This window comes from Petromyzon marinus, chromosome 14 (genome assembly GCF_048934315.1).
Source record: "Petromyzon marinus isolate PM22_M1 ecotype Great Lakes invasive population chromosome 14, UKy_Petmar_22M1.pri1.0, whole genome shotgun sequence".
Classification (NCBI taxonomy): Eukaryota; Metazoa; Chordata; class Hyperoartia; order Petromyzontiformes; family Petromyzontidae; genus Petromyzon; species Petromyzon marinus.
Window position 1 is genome coordinate 1,652,459 of NC_133680.1, and position 10,709 is coordinate 1,663,167.

Sequence of the window (10,709 nt, forward strand, 5' to 3'; positions counted from 1 at the left end):
TTGTATTTGAACGGAGATTGGTTCATCTCATCCTCCTCTCGTCCTCACAGCCTAGAAAAATCCCTCTCCGCAACCATCCATGCTCTCGACTCCCTGCCTGTTTAAGACCAGGCTCAAGACTTTATTTTTATCCGCTACCTACAATTGACTGCCCCTTATCGTTATTAAATAACCATGGCAACTGATTAGTTACAGCATCTTTCGATGTGGTTGCATTTAGATACGATATAAATCCAAGCAGAGTTTAATATTGGACTTGATATACATGCTGGGAAATGTTCTTTTCATTCAGTGTTTGTTTAAAAATATGACCATCAATGGGAAATTACTAAGAAAATGCATTTTGCCCATTTCGTTAACATGTGAATCTCTTATCAAAATAATGATTTACTCAATAAATAATTTTAATATAAGGGTCATTTTCATTTAAAGCATTTCATGCAACCGGCCGACTGGTCCCTTACATTAACACCACAAGCAAACCTTTCTGGTGAGTCATATGTCGCTGTTTCTCAAATAAAAATGTTAATCAGCCTAAGTTGGTTCATTGTAGCTCATCTCTGCCCAGCCTGTGTCTTGCAAACGCATGCTCAGACACCAAACTCAACCTTCAGTGCTGCCCGAGGAGGGAGCTGGGAGACTTGGTCAGCGGTGTTAGGTGGTGGAACCAAGTAGCTGTCGTTGTCTTCCTCCAGTTCACCCCTTTCCAGCCGCTGCACTCAACTCACAATCAACAATTAGTTTATGAGCACAGGACAATCAACATGTTTATGTAATTTGTGTGTATGCAAATAGGTTAAATTGAAGACCTCAAAGTATTCCTTGGTTTTGCGAGCATCCAAGGCAACAGTATGCCAGGCTTTGAGGACCAGACTGCAGAGAAGTTGCTGGTATACCCGTTGAATCCGAATAGCAGCTCCTGTAAGTATGCAAGCATACAGCAAGCATACAGATACCACGTAGAAAAAAACATCACAGACCAAGTATGCACACACAGTCCATAGTAGGATTACAAGCCACACAGCAGAGATGCACATAAAAACTCCCCCCCAATTATATCCAAATTGTGACATTGGTGTCACGACAAAAGTATTCATTCAAATCTATTGCAAAGTGGTGAAAGAATGGCTCGAGGAAGCAGATATCAGAGATACATGTGAGATGCCTTCAAGTGGATACTGGGCAGCTGCTTGGATTAAAACCTTGGACCTCAACGGTGACAGCTCAACACTCTGACTTCCAAGCCACCCAGCCGCCCTCTATCACGCATAAACGTAAAGGAACATGGAACCTCACCGGCCATGCGCTCCTGGCGTGCGTGTAGCCACTGAGACCAGCTGAGAAGGGCAGCACCCAACTTTTTCCGCATGTAATGGTCGCATGCTCGATGCAGGGCCCGCATAAGCTGCTCCCTGCGAGCGCGCCGCCGGGCCCCGTACATGGCCCACCGCCTGTCATCTCAAACAACCAGTGCTTCATTTCAGCCAGAATAGTCCACAATGATGCTCTGGGAATTATTTTGGCGCGCACACATCCATCTCACCTTACTCTGTTCTAATGGTACTGAATCTACACTGGCAGCAATAGTGAGTCCACGCAGCGAAAATATTATAAACCTGCTTGTAGGATTATAGTAATATAGGGTACGATAATATAGGATCGTTTACCGTGACCTTTAGCTGTAGTGCTTTCCAATAATGCCTACTTGAAGCGAGCATAGCAGCGTTCTGGAAAATATCAAGTGAGAAATTAAGCCCAGCACGCAACTCACTGAGTGTGAGCAGAAGAAATGGAGCGACCTCACCCACCCCAGACTGGATGAAAGTTGACAAGGGGCCTCAAAAGAAGGCCATGGTTTACTGGAGCAGAGAGCACGTGAAGGGCAGCAGAGTGAGATTTTGACGGGAGGTTTAAAACAGGCAGACTCAAACATAACCTCAAAGCCTCTGGCTGCCTCCCCCTCTGATCCATCCTGACCCCAGAAAACCCCTGAAAACCAATATACTTTGATCAAGTGCTTCATACTGTGCAGCCTGAGTGTGTTTGCTTAGTGGGGATGTAAATGGTGTTACGAAGCTAAAGTGAAGTGCTTCACGGCACTTATGTGCCCATATGGACAAGAGGGGGTTGTTCATTCATTACTCAATGTCTGTAAACAGTTGACATATTTCACACAATTCTATTTTATAACAAGAGCTAATCCACATGTATAGCCGAGTTAAGAGTTAGGTCTCATATGAGACTTGTTGCCTTGACTTTGATAACAATTATTCATTATAACATTGTGTAGAAGCAGATCACCGTGTGGACTTGGTTTCTCATTCAGCTTCACATTTTACTCCTTATGAAAACCATTATGTGCATCACTGTGAATAATAAGACTGGCTTCGTGGCTGCCTGCCACTGCCATTAAAGAGATATATCTGTTGTTATAGATTTGTCCATCAAGGCGTTTGAAAATAAATAACCACGTAGTTTATGGCATACACTAACCCGAATAGTAAACTTTTGTAACCTCGGATGTGCTTCAATTTTTTTGTCGTAGTATTCCAATACTCAATTTGATATCTTTTGATTTCCCCCAGATGCTCCTCACACGTTGTTCCTACATTGCATCTGCTTTGTGGAAAACAATTCCTTCCCAGTTAATCTTAATTGGAGGATTTGATTCACTGCTCAGACAACATGAATTCAATCAGTTTTTAAACTGAACCTTATTAATAAATGTATCTCAAATTGTGATTTCATTTCGTCCATTGATCCTGTATTACATTTGTGATGTAGAAATAGCTATTGAGTTGTAGATCGATTTAGAATAGATTTGCACGTATCCTGAGCATAAGAACATATTGCAATCGATGGTGCATCGTTGCGTGTGGAGTGTCCACACTCAGTATGCACGCACAATGGTAATAAGGTCTCCCTTTAAAAAGAGACAATTGTCACTCGCTTTCAAACAAAAGGGCTCTCTCATCTTTTGTGAAGGTAGACTTATGACGAAGCACATGCAAGTTGTGTGCGTGCAGTGGGAGATACAAACAGCCGCTAGAATACTTTTTTTTAAAAACACGCGTTTAGACTATTTACATTATTTTGCTACTATAAATGTCCAAATGATAAGCCACTTTGTTGAGCTATCATATGCAGCCAGGTCGCTTTTAGAAACTAACTTAATACCTCATTGGGCTTTGCCCGTTAGGGTGGGGACGGTTTAGTTGTATGTGCGATTTTTTTCTCTCTTTTAAACTCCTATCGTATTTCGTGTCGTTTGTTGTTGTAACGTTCTTACCCGCCCCGACTGGACATCTGTGAAAAAAGATCTTGACAGCTCATCGGATTCCTCCAGCATAAATACATGTATTCTGGTCCCGAATAATTCACGGCTACTTACACGAAATATTCCCGTTGGAGTTTCCTGCGCAGAAAGGAGTATGCCTTCTCAAACTGCTGGGGGGTGGGCTGTAACAAGCAACAAAACAACCGTTAGGCTGACTAGATTGCAAGCATCATCTTGGGTTTTTTTTTCAGCCAAAAACCAACCACAACACTTGGAAAGGGTTCACGGGAAAGTGACCTTTCATTTGTTTTTATTATCGCAGGACGCCCAGTGAACAGTCTACTTACCGCGTCGTCGTCGAATCTGAATATGAACGTCAGGTATCCAGCGGTCACCCTCTTCAGCTTAGGCCTCAGACTCTCGTCAATGAACATTTCCCTAAACACAACGCACAACGGGCCGTCGCTATAACGCGGGTGCATAGTGGGGCACAAAGGCAACACAACTACTATTAAGTACAATCGTCATGCATTTATAAAATCGACGGTAGGTTATATGTAACCGTGCAGGAACATTGGTTTCGGCAGTGATAGGAACCAAATCACCCAGAATACACCCGATCTTGGAAGCTAAGCAGGTCTTTTTTTGAGCCTGGAAAACGCTGGGGGCTGCGTGTTGGGCAGCAGAGGACGGTGCGGCAAAACCCCATTATTGTACTGTATTCTAAGCTCCCACGTCCACGTCTCCCTGCTCGCACTGACTAGCGTGGAGAAGTAGAACGCATGATCCAAAGACCTCCATCCACGACCAGGTGTGGCGAGGCCTTTATCTAGTGGCGGATTAACTAAATAGCTGGATATATCGACGACAGTATACACAATTACTGGTTTGTGTGTGTGGCCGAATCTGCGGCACCCTAACCGGTACTGCACACTGCACACACCGATTTCATTGTTTCTATTCGTTGAATGTTTATATTCATTGAATGCTTCTTAGCCATGCTTCGATTCTTTGAAGTTCAACCCCCTGCAGGCCCTGCCCCTTCATCTTTATACCCCGCCCCTTTACGCCTTAGCCCCTACCCCTTTCCCGATCAGCCGCACCCCTTTTCGTGTCGACTCCATGCCTTCAGGGTCTGGGGCTGGTTTTGGTGGTGGTTGTGGAGTATGTGTGTGTATGTGCAGCAAGAGGTCGGGCGTGGTGTTTGCTGGCCACCCACCCCCTCGTGTGACGTTCCGGCCTTCATAGGTGCTACTCACTAACAGCACTTGCCCCAACAGTATTTGAAGGCTCGACGTGGGATCTTTGTATTTTGTGTGTGCGCAGCAAGAGGTGGTGGGTGGTGACAGCAGTGGTGGGGCAGCATCACGCCAATCGACAACCAAAGTCGCTCTCTGAGCACCAATGTACTCTACAGTAATTCCTCGTTTAATGTGGTAGATGCGTTCCTGAAAAAGTTACACGTGAAGCAAAAGCCGTGTTAAGCGGCGGAATACTACGACTGAATCACATTAGCACCATGAAATCAGCCTTTCAGTTAACCCGTGGTGGGACAAAGCACTGAGACGAGGGTACGTCGCCACGTACTCTTTATCATTCCACGTACTCTATCATTCCACTCAGCCGCGCAGCTCAAGAAAGTAGTTTGTTGTAAACCGCTCAGAAGCTGCGTTAGAACGGTGCTTGTTCCGCGTTACGTGAAAAGTGTTCCCAAATAGCAGAATCCCGCTTTAGCGAAAATGCATTGTGTGAACACACGTTAAGCGAGGCCTTACCATAATGTATAGGTCATAATACAATACATATTATTTGGGTCTTTCGGTAAAGTCACATAGATAGGTTCAAAGAAAATAACAAAAAACTACGACGTTTCGATCGCAACACAAGCGATCGAAACGTAGCTTTTTGTTATTTTTTGTTATTTTCTTTCAACCTATCTACGTGACTTTACCAAAAGACCCAAATAATAGGAATTCCTGCAGTTACGAAAGCTTTAAGTCAAGAGTTAATACAATACCTGCCGAGGCAGTGTTCATGACAAATGTAGTAAAGCTACTGTCACTGCAGTCCCTTATTTGTTTACATATTGTATTGCGTTTTGCCAAAACTTGTATTTATTATTTCATCTTGTACAACGTATGTTATACCTATTGATATGCGTACTGTATTAAAAAAGACTAAGAACTGCCATGTATGCCTTAAACGAAATGCGTTTTCTTACCAATCCAAGGTGTGTAGACCAAACTCTTGTATTTCTCTCATTTTGTTTAAGAGAAATTCTAGGGGGTTTTCTGGGCAGAGCACGCAAAGTGCGGTCAGCAACGCCTGTGCAAATGTAACAGACACACACAACATGGCACTCGAATTCAAATGAAATATGTACAACTGTGACCAAATCGCCTGGGATATGTCCGAACTTAACAGATTTCGACATCTAAGCAAGTTTAAGCCTGGATAGCGTTCGTATGGGAAGGCCATCATGCATTAAACAGATGTAGGTTTCTGCAGGGGATAGAATATTAGCAAGTAGCAATGTAGCCAATTCCATTATTGTATTATCCTGTGACCCAATGTCTATGCCCCCACCTTCACCAACCCGCACTGACCAGAGTGGTCTAGTATGGTCAAATAACCCCCTCGACCTGCATGACGCGGGGAGGATTTCAGCCAGCAGTAGCTTGGCAAAATGTCTGTGTATGTACTATGTACACAGTGTACAGCCGTGCCCAAGAGGGAAGTATCCACAGACACAAATCCAAGTGGATAATAATAAACATTGGCAAACCATTGTATAAACAGGACAGTTTACACATAACTCACATTCCAACAGTTTTAGTCCAATTCTCTACACAGCCCAGTTCTTAGGGCATTTTACGTGTATCCTCCATTACCAGACGTGGTTGCTGGATTTACGCCAAGGAAATAAACTTGTAAGAATTGTGTAAACCATGTCAGTGAAATCTCGCTAAATATAGCGTAGTTGATTGGGCATGGCCCTGGCACTGATGTGCAACGTTTTTGTCCTCTCTTCAGGTTTTGTCTCAAGGACAAACGCCTCACGTGATTTAAGATTGCAGCACCCTTGCACAACTGCACATTAGAAGGGATGTTGTTTGTGTTTGTCCTTTTATCTGAGAGCAACGTTTTTTGTTCTTTTATCACGGTTGATGAGCACAGACACAATGGCATGAAACGCCCAGCAACAAACAACAATATTAAAGTTGTAATGGACAATAATTATTTAGTTTGTTTTTAATTGAGCAAGGTTATAAGAACTTAAGAAAAGAGATTGTGCGGGGGAGTTCCAGAGTACAACAGTCCGATGGATGACAGTGGAAAGAGAAGTGTTGTGACCGGCAGTGTGGTTGGTTGAACAGTGTGGATGACATGATAAGTCTGGTGAACCTAGACGTCAACATGGTTGAAGGATCAATGGGTGAAATTTACGGAAACAGTAACCATGGCAGGAGCGATAAGAGACGACTGACTTGTCAGTGAGCGAGTGAACGGAGGGAATCAGTGAGTGCTGGCTCACCAATCAACTGCTAAAAGTTTAATTATATCAAGTACAGTGAGGAAGAATATGGGCGCTCCATCCCAGCTATTACAAAAATAAAATTGCAATACGACCATATGTGTATGGATCGTGGCAACATTTATAGATGGATGGAATGGCTGCAATCCAGACAGGAGTACGTGTGTGATGACGGCTAAGTGGTAGACCGACTGATGGTTCAACTCTGGCTAACGTCGAAGCCTGAGATTCGTCGGAAACACCGTCCGCCTCTTGAGAAACGATGCGGTTTTAAAGCACGATGATGTATTTCCATACACTGCACGTGCAAGGAATTTTCAGCAAAGTGTGGATGGAATGTCCTGTAACATCTGGCACGCGGTTCAGACATAGTCCCCGCAGATTTCCATCTGTGCGCACTCCTGAAAGCTTTTCGTGGAAAGCGATTCAATAGACGAAGTTGTGGAAGCAGTGGTGAAGTCATGGCTTCAGGGTTTAGCCATCATGACGCTTGTGGGCCACTCGGACTGGTTGTATTTTAGTCGAGGGTAACTATGTGGAGCGATATGTACTGCAGTATGTTTGCCATATTGATGCTAATATTTGAAAGGTAATGTTTGTCTCTTTACTCATTGAAACATCTCTGATTGAATCACCTTCAAAGTGCCAAATCTCATAAGATCTCGGAAGATAGGCAAAGTTGACCCTGGCTAGAGCTTGGATGGGGCGACTGCAATCCATAACATGTGATTCAGGCTGCGGGGGCTACGTCGTGGGCAGCAGATGGCAGTGTCACACGTAAACCATTGTACCGTACTTCTATGCTCCCTGCCTTCAGCAACCCACACTGACTAGTGTGGTAACCTTTGGTCAAAATAACCGCGGTGGACAGATAGAAGAGTTGTACATGTACTCATTGAAACGCCCTGGCATGTTATGCAGTTGACATTGAACGTTCTCTTGAGCATTCACCCCACTCACCCCGGCGGCTTGTATATATGTGCCATTCCATGGGACCCCATGGACTGTTGTGCCTACAAGAGGCTGTAATTATATGCTCTGGGAATTAGAGACTGTATCTGCGTTGAAGATTAGTGGGGGCGCTGTGGTTATGGTTACTGCATGAGAATATGATCATATTCCCGGGCCACGGTTACAATCAGTGGCGAGTGATATACGAACCGGTCCTGACCAGCTCCTCCACCAACCCACACTGACCAGCGTGGTGAAGTATGGTAACAATTCCCATGACAGACGCCTTCATCCAGCAATGGACTGACAAATGGCCGTAGATTATTTACATTGAATGAACTGCAGTGCTTTATCACAAGCGCTGTAATGATTTTCAAAACATATGCCCGGAACATGCGTTATTTGGCTATCTGTTTGCAAAAGCAATTTTCACTGTCACATTTTCCATTGGAAAAAAAAGGTGCCTCTCAAGATGTATACCAGACATAGTGCAGTGATGTCGAGGGGGTCTTGTAAAAATTCCAGCGATTCAATGGCACCAGAGGGAATGTATGTATGTTGTATGTTGGACTTATTTCGCACCGTACGTAGGCGTGAGAGGGTCGAGGTAAAATGAGCGAGGTGACAGGCGAGTGGGCGGAGGTGCGAGAGGAGAGGTGAAGCCGAATGAGACAGGTGTGACACGTTGAGGCAGTGCCGGATTCAGCTAGTGCGGGGCCTGTAGCACATGTAGTAGTTATAAAGGGGCCCTAAAAAGAAGAAAAAAACCACCACAAATATTAAAACACAAATGTTTAACTTGCATAGTAAAGTAATTGTATTTTTCCATTTGCTATACAGCCAGATAATACGACAAATCGCTAACCTTAAACACCCAGTCGTTCATAAAAGTTGAAGGCAGCATAGTACTATAGTAATAGAGCAAGTGCAGAATTACTGAACCGGAATTGATAGCTTGAAAGCATTTAGCGCGGGGCCCTTGAAAGTGCGGGGCCCGTAGCTACTACTACATATGTAGTAGCTACTACATATGTAGTAGTAGCTACTTTTTCTCCCAGGAGAATCTGTCACTGCGTTAAGGGGGTGATGAGTGGGAGGGACGACGCGAGGGGATTGAGACGGGTGAGAGGTTGAGGACTGCAATGCGATTGTCTCGGGATTCGGCGTACGGGGATGAGAGGCAACGGGGTCAAAGTTGGGAGGAGAGGTGTGGAGGGAGTGAGTGGTGAGGGACGTGGTGAGATTGGTGAGACGCGATAAAGTGAATTGTGGTAAGAGATGAGGGGGGAGTTTGTGCGAGAGGGGTGAGGTAAAGTGGGTGCTGTGATATATGTTAAGTGTGAGGAGTGTACCGAGGGGGTCGTTATGAAGGGTTTGCCGCAACATTGTGAACTGCATCCGCGAGTTTTCAGATGCGCTTCTGCGGCCGTCTGGAACGCTCTTCCGATATTTGGAAGCCACTGAAGTGATGCACTTTTACATGTAGATTTAAACTCGGTCCTAAAGAACTGCTTTGTGTTTAATCGTCATTCCCCCGCACATATGATTAGCACGGTTGGCTACGTACGGCGCGAAATAAGTTCAACATTAATAAATAACCATGCCAACGCTCTTAATACTTCATTTCATTTCTCTCCACCTCTCTAACCTCACACCCCCTCACACCTCACCCCCCTCACGACTCGCCCATCTCACTACGACTTTTGCTTCACCTTCCCTCCCACCTCACCTCGTAAATCTCGGCGATGTCGTGACGTTTCAAGTACAACTTGAAGTCTGCGTCCCGGTCGGCGACGCGCGCCGCACCCGCCGCCGCCGTCTTCCCCTTCGCCCCGGTCTCCCCCTCCATCACCCCCACGGTCCCCATCACCTCGAGAACTGCGGTCTCCCCCTCCATCACCCCCACGGTCCCCATCACCTCGAGAACCGCGGTGTCCCCCTCCATCCTCATCCCCATCCCCTCCATCATCATCACAGCGCGTCCCGTTGCCTAGCGACCGCCGAGAGTCCCTCGCGGACGTGACGTCACGCGGGGGTCGCGCGCCCAGGTGAGCGAGCCACGTGGAGGCGGAGCTGCACCCCCACGGCTGACAATTTACGTGCAGCTCATCCTGTGCAAGTGCTTTAGTGTAGGTGGTGTGGCGGGTTTAACGACACATTTATATTTACGCGATCTAACCCCCCCCAACCCCCCCCCCCACATTATGGATATTGGTCGCTAAAGCCTACGCGTTAAACTGAAACGCTTTAAATCTGGTGAGCACGCACCCCCTTGGGAGTGCGAGATGCTCTTTCTGAGGGTGCGAGACATGGAGAGATGTTTTTTAGAAGGTAAATAATCGAAACACAAATGAAGCACGGGCACAATTACTTTGATTCATCAAACCTATGTATTTGTTAACATAAAAAAAACATATTCTTAGTTTTTTCGGTAAAGGGCACGTTGAAGAGAAACAACAAAATATATATAAAACAATAAAAAATTCTCACGACGTTTCGACCATAACTCAAACGGTCATCATCAGGTGTGTTGGTTTGCATAAATTTATTTTAAAACGGCAAATTTATTTATTTATTTAAAAAAAACGTTCGCGTCACGCGCAGCGATTGGCAGTTTAAGAAACAAAGGGGTGTAGAACTGCTTGTTGCGTTAAGAACCACTGCTTTAGACGATCACTGCATCGCGCGTTCAGATGCACCGGAGCTATGCACTTTTAAATCAAGATTTAAAACTCATTTATTTATAACTTATTTTGCGTTTAGTTTGTTGTCCGTGCCCCGCACCTCCGATTAGCATGGTTGGCTTACGTACCGTGCGAAGGAAGTTCAACATACAGTGAAACCTTGAATTGCGAGCACAATTCGTTCCGGAAACGTGCTGGTAATCCAAAGCACTCGTATATCAAAGCAAATTTCATAAGAAATAATGGAAACTCAGATGATTCG

General features: G+C 45.1%; 1 protein-coding gene across 6 annotated transcripts in view; it reads right to left on the reverse strand.

Annotated features, from left to right (window-relative positions):
* The window catches only part of FBXL13 (F-box and leucine rich repeat protein 13), a 39,317-nt gene extending 29,382 nt beyond the window's left edge, over window positions 1-9,935 (reverse strand). For 3 of the 6 annotated variants that reach the window (XM_076066998.1, XM_076066999.1, XM_076066997.1), the window contains exons 1-7: window positions 9,493-9,935; window positions 5,499-5,602; window positions 3,625-3,715; window positions 3,392-3,459; window positions 1,297-1,451; window positions 810-919; window positions 609-713 (exon numbers count right to left, since the gene is read on the reverse strand). In XM_076066998.1, the coding sequence (XP_075923113.1) occupies window positions 609-713; window positions 810-919; window positions 1,297-1,451; window positions 3,392-3,459; window positions 3,625-3,715; window positions 5,499-5,602; window positions 9,493-9,735 (876 nt within the window). In that variant the 5' untranslated portion in view covers window positions 9,736-9,935. The other 3 variants (XM_032954440.2, XM_076067001.1, XM_076067000.1) reach the window with 3 other exon arrangements.
* Between the last annotated feature and the right edge of the window lie 774 nt (window positions 9,936-10,709).